The sequence below is a fragment of the Acipenser ruthenus genome, chromosome 2 (assembly GCF_902713425.1).
Source record: "Acipenser ruthenus chromosome 2, fAciRut3.2 maternal haplotype, whole genome shotgun sequence".
Classification (NCBI taxonomy): domain Eukaryota; kingdom Metazoa; phylum Chordata; class Actinopteri; order Acipenseriformes; family Acipenseridae; genus Acipenser; species Acipenser ruthenus.
Window position 1 is genome coordinate 65,730,033 of NC_081190.1, and position 14,023 is coordinate 65,744,055.

The window sequence follows — 14,023 nt, forward strand, 5'->3', positions numbered from 1 at the left end:
ATTTCTCAAGGATTTTTCAGTGAGTGTACAAAAGGAAGATTAGCAGTAGATATTAATTAATTACCACTATAATCTTAAAGCTGCAGTATCCCACAATCATGTTAAGTCCTATACTTAATTTTGCAATATGATAAAGACTTTAACAGCAATTGGGAAAGAGTATAAAGTATCACAGCTAAGGTATCCTGCTTGTTATTTATATTCACTTTGTATATCCTTTTCTGTTTTAGTCACCACATGCCGGTGACTTTTTAAAACTCAGAAGTTTAATATCAATATGGCCTCAATACAGGTCTCAAAGTAACCAGCAACAGTCTTGCCCTAATAGATGTAAGAAATACCGTATTAAGCTCTATGTGATGTTTCTTACTGATGTATTTGTTACATTCCCAAAGGGCAGAGTGTTGCAGAGGGACAGTTTAATGGTTACACCCTGGTGTACCAGCTGGTAGGAGCTTCTTTCTGTCATCACTGGCACCTGGATAAACGTCTGTCGACTTCTGAACTCACCATCTGTTGATCTCTCTGCCTCACTTCCAACACGAAAGCTCTTTGTACAATCAGTTCTATTCAATCAAACCAATTTTTTTAAACAAATATATCTCCATCCAGGTTCTAAAATATCTTTTTGTACCTCTGATCTATCAGTAAAGATATGATAAATCAATCAATCAATCAATCAATCAATCAATATTTATTTTATATAGCGCCTTTCATAGTAGACCTCCATCGCAAAGCGCTTTACAAGATAGTGAGGAACAATGCATAATACATTAAATACAGTGAAATACAGGGCATAGTACATTAAATACAACATCAAAAAGCAATGCAAATACATTAAATACAGGCATAATAAATTAAATAAAAGGCTAGGATGTGAATTCTAAACATTGTGGATGCGTGTGTCAAGCAGAATCATATGAATAAGATGGAGTAAAAAACCTGAAATAGCAATTTAGACAACAGCTAATAACAGATACCAGGCTTAGAGAACATTAAAAACAAGAGAGAACAAGTGGGTCTTGAGAGTTGATTTGAAGCAAGCGATAGTGGGAGTTGCACGTGCTAAAGCTGGGAGAGAGTTCCAGAGAGTCAGGGCCATGAAGCTAAACGAGCACTCTGAGTCAGGCAGCAGGCCTGAGTCAGTGGACCTCAGCTTGCAGGCCGGGACATAGTGGAAATAACTGGGAAGATCCTTTTTTAGTGATTTAAAAGACAACACTGGCCTCTCATACCTCTCAAGCAACTCTTATTTTGCTAAAGACTTAATTTGGGTCAAATAAATGTTGTTGAACATGGTTCACTTTTAACCAATTAACCAATAACATTGAATGGGCACGAATGCAATTCAAGCCCACTAAATCAAGGGGCATCTCTATAATTAAAGGTAAAGTAGTAGATAAAATGTTCTTCATTAATGGTGAGGCAATACCAACAGTGTCTGAGAAGCCAGTGAAAAGTCTTGGGAGATGGTATGACGGGGATCTAAAGGGCACAGTTCATGTGGGAGAAGTTAGACAACAAGCAGTGGAAGGGTTGAAGAGCATAGACAGCAGCGCTTTACCAGACAAACTAAAACTCTGGGGCTTTCAGTTTGGTCTACTGCCGAGGTTGCTGTGGCCACTGACTGTGTATGAGGTGTCTTTGACAACAGTAGAGAAGCTTGAAGCTTTAATCAGTTCATACAGCAGGAAATGGTTGGGAGTTCCATGCTGCCTCAGCAGAGTGGGACTTTATGGTAAAGAAATACTGCAGCTACCAGTCTCCGCTCTAACCGAGGAGTTAGACTGGAAATGACATTAGTAGAGTCACGCAACAAATGCGTAAGGGAGGCAGCACCTGTGTTGAAAACTGGAAGAAAGTGGGCGGCAAAGAAAGCTGTGGAGGATGCAAAGGCTGCCCTTCGAATTGGTGATATCATAGGGCAAGTTCACCATGGAAGAGGGGGTCTTGGTCTCAGTTCAGCTCCTCCTACATGGCACAAGGTAGCCCCAGCTCAACGGAGGAAGCTGGTAGTCAATGAGGTGCAAAAGCAGGAGGAGAGGATGAGGTGTGTAAAGGCCGTTTCCCAGGCCAAGCAGGGAGAATGGATGAGATGGGAGAGTGTGGAACAACACAAGATTGGCTGGCAAGACCTATGGTCAATGGAACAGAGCAGGATCAGTTTCCTCATCAGGTCAACATATGATGTTCTCCCATCACCACAGAACCTAAACCTCTGGGTAGGAGAGGACTTTGTGTTCATCACCTGCACCATTAAGGCACATTTTGACAGGATGTAAGGTGGCTCTTAGCCAAGGACGGTTTACTTGGCGCCATGACGAGGTGCTGCAATGTTTGGCCTTAGCATTGGAAGACAAGCGTAACATGACCAATAAGTTGCCACAAGGTCCATCAAAACATTACACACAAAAGACAACATTCCTCCGCCCAGGAGAGCAACCACCAAGAAAAGGTGTTAAAACCAATCCTCGGCCAGGACAACTGGAAGCTGCAAGAGACTGGAAAATACTGGCAGATGTTGGTCGCTCAATCCAGATGGATATCATGCTGATGCGCTGGGGAGACCGCACTGTGGTTGATCCCCGGAGCCAGCATCGCAGCCGTTGTGTGTGCTGATGCACCAGGGAGGCAAATAATCTGATCCCTGGAGCCAGCATTACACTTTAGCCATCAACACCAGACAGTAGGAGATCTACATCATCATATGGAAGGAAACACAAATGGACAGACACAGATGGATCACATTAGTTTACTGTAAAGCTACGTCTTATTTGGTGCTTATCTTGGCGAGAGCCGAGTTCAAATCAGCATGAAGTTTTAACATCTACTCTCGTGTAATGGAAATCTTAACAACATACAGTACAGTATGTGGAGGGTTGACGAAAACATTTGACTTAGCTAAGTTTGCCATTAGTTGTTTTAGAAGTGCAGATGGGAAGTTTCATGTTTTGTAATAGATAATTACAATGAATGTACCTGTAGGTAATTGAGAAATATATAGATGCTATTGACTAATATAATAGATCAACGGATTTAAACTAATTGCTATTTAATGTTTAAGCAACACATTTTCAGAGTTCATGGTTTGTTATAATTGTAATGAATCTGTTTTATCCCACTAAATAATTATCATTCACAATATATGAATCATAAGACTATACAATAACTGTGATCTGATTGGTTCTTGATTTTTCTAAGTTAACTATAAATTGCAAAAAAACTTGAAGCAATCACAGATCGCAGGTAATAAGAGAATATTTTATTACATTCTACGTTGTTCAGGAAAAAAAGGTAAATCATTTTTGTATTAATCTGACTGTCTTGTATTTAGATTTCTAAGTTTTAATTGTCAGTTCTTGTTTAAAGTTATTTAAAGTTTATAATGGCAACTAAATACTAAAATTGAGAAAATATATAATACAAAGCAGTATACCATAACAATGAGGTTTACAGGTCTGAATGATACAATCATGCTAGGCAATACACACATGCAAATAATGGCAGAAATTGTTAAAGTTTCAAATACTCAACACAGTAATATTTTGTTCCCAGGACATTTTATTTATTATGATTATTAATTTTGTTTTATCCTACAGAATCGTTTTGCACAATGAGGACTGTGATTCTGCTGATCGGCCTGGTGGGTCTTTGTTCCTGTCTTCCGGTAGGTTCTACCAATTTCAAAAACATTCAAAACAGATATATACAGTACTATAAATGCCTCAATTGTGAATGAAATTAATGGAATTCACATGGTTTTGATCTGAGAGATTGTAATTTTTTTACAAATCCCCCAATTTCTAATAAGCCTTCATTATTCAATTAAATTTCCTGTAGCTATCATTTGTTATCTAGATTAGTCCAGCCACAGCAAATTGCAATGACATGGTGAAGTGACTTGTGAATTGCTGTTCATGAAGATCTTTTTCTGTTTAAAAGGTTTCTGAGGACCACCACATCGAAGAGCGGTCAGCAAGTCATGAAGTGAGTGCAATACAGTATTACTTCATGCCAATGTTTTACACTCAACACACCAGAGGCTTTTACAGTAAAACCTGTTTAATAATACTCTGTCAGAGACAGAATATAATAGGATTCAACATGGCAAATTCATGATAACCACTTTGGTTAATATAAAATTATTATTATTATTTATTTCTTAGCAGACACCCTTATCCAGGGCGACTTACAATCGTAAGCAAATACATTTCAAGTGCAATAACACAATTCAGGGTGTTCAAAGATGGTTAAAAATTTGCAGGACGTGTTATTTCGTTCTTCTCACACTCTGATTAATCTCAATCACATTTTTCAGTCATAGAGGTAAGAACTGTAGGTTGGTGTACAGTGTTGACATGTTTAGACACAAACACAATACAGTATACAGAACACTGCAATGAGCATAGTTATGGTTTTTAATTTTTATAATGAGTTGTACTCTAGTAGATTTTCTGGTATACGGTTATTATTATTATTAGACACAGTTGTAATTAAAGCTATGCTTAGTACTGTATTTCAGGTCCACAGGTCAGAACAGAATTATCAATAATGATAGTGCGTTTGAATGCTTATTTTGCCAGGTTAGTGTAACCGTCTTAAAGGGTTTGACTGAATATGATTAAAATAAAGTAATTCATGTATCATGTTATGTACTATATCAGTCAGTTACATAGCAACTTATCAGAATTCCAGCCTTTTCCCTCTTTTGAATGAAAGTGCAGATGGACTATATAAAATAAACACTTGTAGTTGGATTTTGAAACTCGAGTATGAACAATATAACAGTATATCCAAGCTACCCTCTGATTTAGTCCACTAGTGCTCCCTCCTCTCTTCCTTCTCAACAGCCCTCACCGCTGCCAAACACTCTTTCAATCAATCTATCTTCCTGTCCTCCTCTAACAACCCCCACTGACTTTTTCCACCTTTTCCTCTCTCCTCACCACCCCACCCTCCCCAATTCTCATCCTTTACACCTGATGACTTTGCCTCCTTCTTCTGCTACAAAGTATATGACATTCAGAAGCTATTCTCCAAACCATCTTCTGGATAATAATAATAATAATAATAATAATAATAATAATAATAATAATAATAATAATAATAATAATAATAATATATGAACTCATATTGTATGCTTGTATGCTAGTTATTTCTTATTTTTCTTCCACAGCGCTTCAGATTCAGACCATATCCACCTCCTTTCTATCCATCCATTCCATCCTACCCATCCATTCCATTCAATCCATCCAATCCATCACAAGGGAATGATCTGACTTCCTTACTTACTCTCCTTCGAATGCTTTCTTTTCTGACTCCTGTTCCCGCTCCAGCCCCTGCTCCAGCTCCAGCTCCAGCACCAGCTCCCGCCCCCGCCCCCGCTCCAGCTCCAGCTCCAGCTCCAGGAGGAGGTTAACGCGATCGAAACAGTCTGAATTATCTTAAATTATGTTTTGTCAAGACAGACTCTGTTCAGACTGTGAATTTATTAAAATAAATACATTTATCAACAGCAAAATCCTTGTGTTATGTCATTCTGTGTTACATTTCCTTTATGAAAAAAAGAATTGCTATATTTTTTTTGTAGGTTTTAAAGTTTTGTTTTTCAAAGAAAATGATGAATGAGGGTAATAGCATTGGAAAGGCCACTTACAATGTAATCTAGTGTAACAGGTTTTTCACAGAAAACACTAGTTTTAGGCAGCATTACATATGATACAGGATAACTATTTACCCAAGTCATTTTAAAACTGCAGTGTTCCATAATCATGTTTACTTTAACAACAAATATAATTCAGCTGCACCCTTTGAGAATTTGTGTAGAGAATAAGAAGAAATGATCATTATTTTATAAAGTAACAATATCAAAACCATGAGAAACATTCAGCCATTGAATTTACTAAAATCCACCATACAAAACCACCACCACAACCGCCGAGTTGGTATGGAGATGAAATACTGTAGGAGGATATATCATCCATATGAAAAGTCAACAACATGGCACAATACAGGGAGTATATTTAGTTCTCTTGCTTAAAATAAAAACACAAAATAACTCTATTATGCCTTAAGATAAAATGTATGGATTACATATCTGTATGTAGTCCAAACAAATGAAATAGGAAATCAAGAATGCGTCCCACTCTTAGAAAAGTGTATGAATCTCCAGTGCCTGTAACCTTTTTCCTGCGGAGGTTTACTGGCACTAAATGCTTAAGAGAGAGAAAAGCGTGCACACATCTGGAGCACAGCTATGCGCTTCAGGGCAGGCAGGATTAAAAGTAGGCGTGGTTTAGCTAAAAATAGGCGCTCCCACAGATACGTGGAAGATACTCGCATTCTGAGACTCGTAAACTGCTCAGCCTGAGAGCAGCAGTAAGGGGCACATTGGAGCTTCAGCCTAGCAGCCATGAGTAGTAAACACAGAAGAAGACATCCACAATTATGATTAAAACACAAACGCTGTGTGAGACAGTTGTTAGTAATAATAATAATAATAATAATAATAATAATAATAATAATAATAATAATAATAATAATAATAATAATAATAAAAACAAATTATTAACTTCTGTGTTGGCTGTTGATTTATTTTATAGCAATGTACATGTTTACTTCTGTTTTAAATGTTTCAAACTCTATTGACTTTGGCATTTGTTTTTCGGACCTAGCAAAAAAAAAAAAAAAAAAAATCACGTTAATTCATTCCTCCAGTGAAGCTGCTGCAGTCACCTACTGAATGTGATCAAGCCCTATACTTCACAGGGATCCTTGTGTTTTTCTCCAGGTAAAGTCAGCCATCATCATATTACAATCCAACATGCTATGTTTGTCACTAAGCCAAGGGCTAATTACAAAACTAAGGTAGGTGCGTTATTATTATGATCGTGAAACTAAAGCTGGTAAGTGTGTGGTGTCTCAAGTTTATCCATTTTTCTACAAGCACTAATATGCCTGCTTAACTGTGAAACATATTGTTTTTTTTTCACTGGAGAGTTGCATTTATCTTCACATAATTGTGCAAAAGTGCTATGATACAAAACTACAAGATTTCTTAGCCAGAAGAAGCCATTTGTTCTGTATTCAAAAGTCGACATTGTGTGAAATCAACAGAATATTTTGGGGGTGTTATATTAACCCTTCTTTGAGTGATGGTGTTCGCTTTGCGTACCTGCAATTACTATTGTTGGTGTGCTCATCTGTGTAACTATAGAATTAAATATATCACATTTAATTTAAGATGTTACCAAATAGTGCTGGCTTTGTTTTTTGAGGGGGTTTCTAGCATTGCTGATACAATACTGTACAATCCCCCAAAACCTACTTTCACTTATTCAGCATACTTACAGCAAAGTATTATTTTTTTGGCCAGACTTATGTTTGTTGTTGAAAGGAAATTTTCTTTCGACCTTTAAAACAAATGTTATAGCTCAAACTGTAGTTGACATGTTAAATACTGTTAGCTGTGTGAGAAATGCTAGTCAAACACAAACTTTTACTTGACAAATCAGAGGTGTGTCTTTGTTCAAGCCATATTTGCATTACAGAGTCCGTGGAACGACAATCCCCACCCACAGACAGCTACGTGGCAGAGATTTCTGTATGAGAATACATGTATTGTGGGGGTGGGTATCTCGCACTTAGCAACAAGCACGTAGATCCAGGCTACGCAGGGTTTACGCTCTTTTTTGAGAATAGACCCCCTAAGATTTGTTTTTCTGTTGCATTCCCCTTTCGTCGCTGTGTATATCACTTGCAATTATCAGATTGACAATTAATTAAACTACATTTGCACGTGGAATCATTTAGCCTAAGCATATAAAACTGGTGTGTGGCATAGTGGCGTGCAGGCAAGACTGGTCAAGGCTGCTCAAGGGCAGCAATAGCAAAACACAGACCCTTAAAGCTGCAGTTCAGGCTTTGTGCACTTTTATTCTTTCACAAACAAAACAAAAAGTTTAAACAAACAAATAATTTAAGAAAAAACAGCACCCAAGCACGGCTATCTCGGCACCTGAACTAACCTCTCTTACTGTTTAGGGTTGACAACACCTTCATTGAACCATCTCAGCCCCCAAACACACATCCCTTTGTTCTTAAATACTGTGGTGTCTTCTCCAGGAGGCTAATTGATCAATCAGTGAATTAACCTCCCCAGAAAGACGCCACACCAAACCAATTTAACTTAATTAACGTGTGGCTGTGAAAAGGGTGGTCATCTTGGCTCCAGGCTGTTCCTCTACTGAGCCAATATGGCTGCCAGCCACAAAAACACATATTTAACTGTGCTGGGCCTCTGCCCTGTCATAAGGTGTTATCTAGCTAGCCAGAGGAAACGGAGCGAGGTACACACAGAACCAGACAGACAACAACAGGAGCGACGCACACAGCTCCAAGGCAGACTACAATGGAGTAAGACACACGGTCCCAGACAAAATGGGAGTGGGGCAAGCAAGATTGGTAAAAAAAGGTTGAGGCCCCAGGGAGACGATATGGTGACCTGACTAATTACAGAAGCAACCCATGAGAGAGATACTGACCAGATGCCTGTGGTGATCGGCACAGGGTTGCCTTGGCAAGGAGAGGGCTCAGAGATGGTGTACAACTGAGAGCTGGGCTGCTTCATAGAAGCTGGGTGTTGTGTTAAGAGTGTTACTGACTGTGCATGCATATTGTAACAGAGTGGTGGCAGGACTTTGTTTAATATTTTATATCTGGTTGTCCCCAGCCAGGTCCGGCTGAGCTGTATATAAGAGAGCATGGCCTGGTTGAGGTTGTAGTGTGTTGTCAGTTCCTGACCTGTGTGCATTCTGAATAAAAGCACCTGTTCATTTTTATACACAGACTCCTCAATCTTTTCTCCACCGCTGGAATCTGTTACAATATTATTATTAGCAATCTAATTTGCTTGTCTGCTGCTTAGTGATTTCTGTAAAAAACAAGCTGTGTCTGGGTAGTTACGTTTCTCTTTTGTTTGTCTTTATTTTATCAGCACCATAATCTTAATGAGCCTGAGAGCCCCTCGTCCAGATGACTGCAGCAGACCGCTACTGATTTAAAGAAGAAGCACGGAACTGCGACTGGAGCTGCTGCAACAGACTACTCAGCACTGGACTTTGGGGGAAAACATCATTGGGAGGGTTTGGGTGCTAGTTGTTATATATCTATGTTACGTGCATCGGAAGCCTGCTTCCTTAGCAGTTGAGTTAGTAGTTAGTTTGTAATCAGTATGCACTTAAGTTAAGCGTGAGGGGTAGTGAAGGGGGCGGCGTATTTCTCTTCATCCATTCCAATGTGCTGCATAGGCTTTAAAGGGGAATTTTAGTTTAAAGTCTCAACCAGAAAAGCTGTTATAAAAAAAAACAAAACATGGATTTTATCCACTCAAAGTTTAGTTTAACTTTAAAATGTGCATTATATTTTGGGTGTTAAACTTTAGAAGTCTATGTTCAATCTGAAAGTTTACATGGTTTTAACAAGTTAATGGGAAATCTTTGGCCAGAACATAAATGGTTCGATATTAGACCATTTGTGAGCATTTGTTTAGGTAACAAACTGTTTTTTCTATTTCTAATTACAGGGCAGGGTTGTCATGGTGCAATCTTGTGCAACTTGCAAGATGTGAAAAAATGAGGCTAGACCATTTTTGCTAAACAAAGTCTTATCCATTATGATTCTCTCGGGGCACAGTGGCGATAATTTCGTAAGATTTTTACAGTGAGTGTACAAAAGGCAGATTAGCAGTAGATATTAACTAATTACCATCTTAAAGCTGCAGTATCCCACAATCATGTTAAGTCCTATACAAAATATGAGGACTTCATTTTGCAATATGATAGAGATTTTAAACAGCAATTGGGAAAGAGTATAAAGTATCACAGCTAAGCTATCCTGCTTGTTATGTATATTCACTTTGTATATCATTTTCTGTTTCAGTCACCATATGCCAGTGACTTTTTAAACCTCAGAAGATTAAAATATAAATATGGCTTCAATACAGGTCTCAAAGTCACCAGCAACAGTCTTACCCTAATAGATGTAAGAAATACTATATTAAGTTCTATGTGATGTTTCTTACTGATGTATTTGTTACATTCCCAAAGGGCAGAGTGTTGCAGAGGGACAGTTTAATGGTTACACCCTGGTGTACCAGCTGTTGACTTTTGAACTCACCCACTGTTGATCTCTCTGCCTCACATCCAACACTTTGTACAATCAGTTCTATTCAATCAAACCCATTTTTTAAACAATTATATCTCCATCCAGGTTCTAAAATAGCTTTTTTTTTAATATTAATCCTAGAATGAATTGGTCCACCAGGATCACCATTAACCATGTACCCCTGATCGACCAGTAAAGATATGATAAATAACTGGGAAGGTCCTTTTTAGAGATTTAAAAGATGGCATAGACAACACTGGCCTCTCATACCTCTCAAGCAAATCTGATTTTGCGAGACTTAATTTGTGCCAAATAAATGGTGTTGAACATGGTTCACTTTTAACAACATACAGTACAGTATGTGGAGAGTTGAAGAGAACATTAGACTTAGCTAAGATTGCCATTAGTTGTTTTAGAAGTGCAGATGGGAAGTTTCATGTTTTGTAATAGATAATTACAATGAATGTACCTGTAGGTAATTGAGAAATATATAGATGCTATTGACTAATATCATAGATCAGCGGATTTAAACTAATTGCTATTTAATGTTTAAGCAACACATTTTCAGATTTCATAATGTGTATTATAATTGTAATGAATCTGTTGCATCCCACTGAATAATTATCATTCACAATATGTGAATCATAAGACTATACCATAACTGTGATCTGATTGGTTTTTGATTTTTCTAAGTTAACTATAAATTGTAAAAAAATTGAAGCAGTCACAGATCACAAGTAATAAGAGAATATTTTATTACATTCTACGTTGTTCAGGAAAAAAAGGTAAATCATTTTTGTATTAATTTTGAATCTTGTATTTAGATTTCTAAGTTTCAGTTGTCAGTTGTTGCTTAAAGTTATTTAAAGTTTATAATGGCAACTAAATACTATTAAAAAAACATGGAGAAAATATATATTACAAAACAATATACCATAACAATGAGGCTTACAGGTCTGAATGATCAAACCATGCTAGGCAATACACACATGCAAAAACTTTTTTTTAATTAATTTTGTTTAATCCTACAGAATCGTTTTGCACAATGAGGACTCTAATTCTGGTGATCGGCCTGGTGGGTCTTTGTTCCTGTTTTCCGGTAGGTTCTATCAATTTCAAAAACATTCAAAACAGATATATACAGTACTGCAAATGCCTCAATTGTGAATGAAGTGAATGGCATTCACATGGTTTTCATCTGCGTTGATTGTATTTTTTTTTTACAAATCCCCCAATTTCTAATAAGCCTTTTTTACTCAATTACATCTCCTGCAACTATCAAGATACTGACAATTGAGAAATAATCAATCAATCAATCAATCTTTATTTTATATAGCGCCTGTCATAGTAGACCTCCATCACAAAGCACTTTACAAGATAGTGAGGAACAATGCATAATACATTAAATACAGTGAAATACAGGGCATAGTACATTAAATACAGTGAAATACAGGGCATAGTACATTAAATACAGTGAAATACAGGGCATAGTACATTAAATACAAACAGTAAAAAATAAATGCAAATACATTAACTACAGGCATATTACATTAAATACAGGGCTAGGATGTGAATTCTAAACAATTAAATATCTTCATCTGAGTTACTAATTCATAAAATAAAAATACATTTGTTATCTAGATTAGTCCAGCCACAGCAAATTGCAATGACATGGTGAAGTGACTTGTGAATTGCTGTTCATGAAGATCTTTTTCTGTTTAAAAGGTTTCTGAGGACCACCACATCGAAGAGCGGTCAGCAAGTGATGAGGTGAGTGCAATACAGTATTACTTCTTGCCAATGTTTTACACTCAACACACCAGAGGCTTTTACAGTAAATCCTGTTTAATAATACTCTCTGTCACAGACAGAATATAATAAGATTCAATATGGCAAATTCATGATAATCACTTTGGTTATTATAAAATAGCAATAATCGATGGAGCAATCACATTGGCTAACATGTGCTCCAACCTGTGCAGATGCGTCACCATACCAGCACAGGTCAGAACCATTCCACCTGATTGTCGTGACAACTTTGGGAGGGGTGGGGGCTCCATTTTATAAGTGCAATAACACAATTCAGGGTGTTCAAAGATGGTGAAAAATACGCAGGACTATAATAATTGACTATATCGCGTGTTATTGCGTTCTTCTCACACTCTGGTTAATCTCAATCACACTTTTCAGAAATAGATGTAAGAACTGTAGGTTGGTGTTTTGACATGTTTAGACACAAAACACAGTACAGTATACAGAACACTGCAATGGGCATAGTTATGGTTTTTAATTTTTATAATGAGTTGTACTCTAGTAGGTTTTCTGGTATACGGTTATTATTATTATTAGACGCAGTTGTAATTAAAGCTATGCTTAGTACTGTATTTCAGGTCCACAGGTCAGAACAGAATTATCAATAATGATAGTGCGTTTGAATGCTTATTTTGCCAGGTTAGTGTAACCGTCTTAAAGGGTTTGACTGAATATGATTACAATAAAGTAATTCATGTATCATGTTATGTACTATATCAGTCAGTTACATAGCAACTTATCAGAATTCCAGCCTTTTCCCTCTTTTGAATGAAAGTGCAGATGGACTATATAAAATAAACACTTGTAGTTGGATTTTGAAACTCGAGTATGAACAATATAACAGTATATCCAAGCTACCCTCTGATTTAGTCCACTAGTGCTCCCTCCTCTCTTCCTTCTCAACAGCCCTCACTGCTGCCAAACACTCTTTCAATCAATCTATCTTCCTGTCCTCCTCTAACAACCCCCACTGACTTTTTCCACCTTTTCCTCTCTCCTCACCCCCCACCCTCCCCAATTCTCATCCTTTACACCTGATGACTTTGCCTCCTTCTTCTGCTACAAAGTAGATGACATTCAGAAGCTATTCTCCAAACCATCTTCTGGATAATAATAATAATAATAATAATAATAATAATAATAATAATAATAATAATAATAATAATAATAATAATAATATATGAACTCATATTGTATGCTTGTATGCTAGTTATTTTTTATTTTTCTTCCACAGGGCTTCAGATTCAGACCATATCCACCTCCTTTCTATCCATCCATTCCATCCTACCCATCCATTCCATTCAATCCATCCAATCCATCACAAGGAAATGATCTGATTTCCTTACTTACTCTCCTTCGAATGCTTCCTTTTCTGACTCCTGTTCCAGCTCCAGCCCCTGCTCCAGCTCCAGCTCCAGCACCAGCTCCCGCCCCCGCCCCCGCCCCTGCTCCAGCCCCTGCTCCAGCCCCTGCTCCAGCTCCAGCTCCAGCACCAGCTCCCGCCCCCGCCCCCACCCCTGCTCCAGCTCCAGCTCCAGGAGGAGGTTAACGCGATCGAAACAGTCTGAATTATCTTAAATTATGTTTTGTCAAGACAGACTCTGTTCAGACTGTGAATTTATTAAAATAAATACATTTATCAACAGCAAAATCCTTGTGTTAAGTCATTCTGTGTTACATTTCCTTTATGAAAAAAAGAAATGCTATATTTTTTTTTAAAACTGCAGTGTTCCATAATCATGTTTACTTTAACAACAAATATAATTCAGCTGCACCCTTTGAGAATTTGTGTAGAGAATAAGAAGAAATTATCATTATTTTATAAAGTAACAATATCAAAACCATGAGAAACATTCAGCCATTGAATTTACTAAAATCCACCATACAAAACCACCACCACAACCACCGAGTTGGTATGGAGATGAAATACTGTAGGAGGATATATCATCCATATGAAAAATCAACAACATGGTATAATACAGGGAGTATATTTAGTTCTCTTGCTTAAAATAAAAACACAACATAAATCTATTATGCCTTATGATAA

At 37.3% G+C, this 14,023-nt stretch overlaps 2 protein-coding genes across 2 annotated transcripts; both read left to right on the forward strand.

Moving 5' to 3' along the window:
* The first annotated feature begins 3,228 nt into the window (after positions 1 to 3,228).
* LOC131705228 (nematocyst expressed protein 4-like) lies at positions 3,229 to 5,506 on the forward strand. The gene is made up of 4 exons (XM_059007565.1): positions 3,229 to 3,294; positions 3,600 to 3,667; positions 3,943 to 3,987; positions 5,177 to 5,506. The coding sequence occupies exons 2-4, from the start codon at positions 3,614 to 3,616 to the stop codon at positions 5,417 to 5,419; spliced, it is 342 nt and encodes a 113-aa protein (XP_058863548.1). The 5' UTR covers positions 3,229 to 3,294; positions 3,600 to 3,613; the 3' UTR covers positions 5,420 to 5,506.
* Positions 5,507 to 10,879: 5,373 nt separating this feature from the next.
* On the forward strand, positions 10,880 to 13,614 carry LOC131705234 (uncharacterized). Its single transcript, XM_059007571.1, has 4 exons — positions 10,880 to 10,949; positions 11,196 to 11,263; positions 11,890 to 11,934; positions 13,211 to 13,614. Exons 2-4 carry the CDS (start codon positions 11,210 to 11,212, stop codon positions 13,523 to 13,525), a joined length of 414 nt encoding a protein of 137 aa, XP_058863554.1. The 5' UTR covers positions 10,880 to 10,949; positions 11,196 to 11,209; the 3' UTR covers positions 13,526 to 13,614.
* The last annotated feature ends 409 nt before the right edge of the window (positions 13,615 to 14,023 follow it).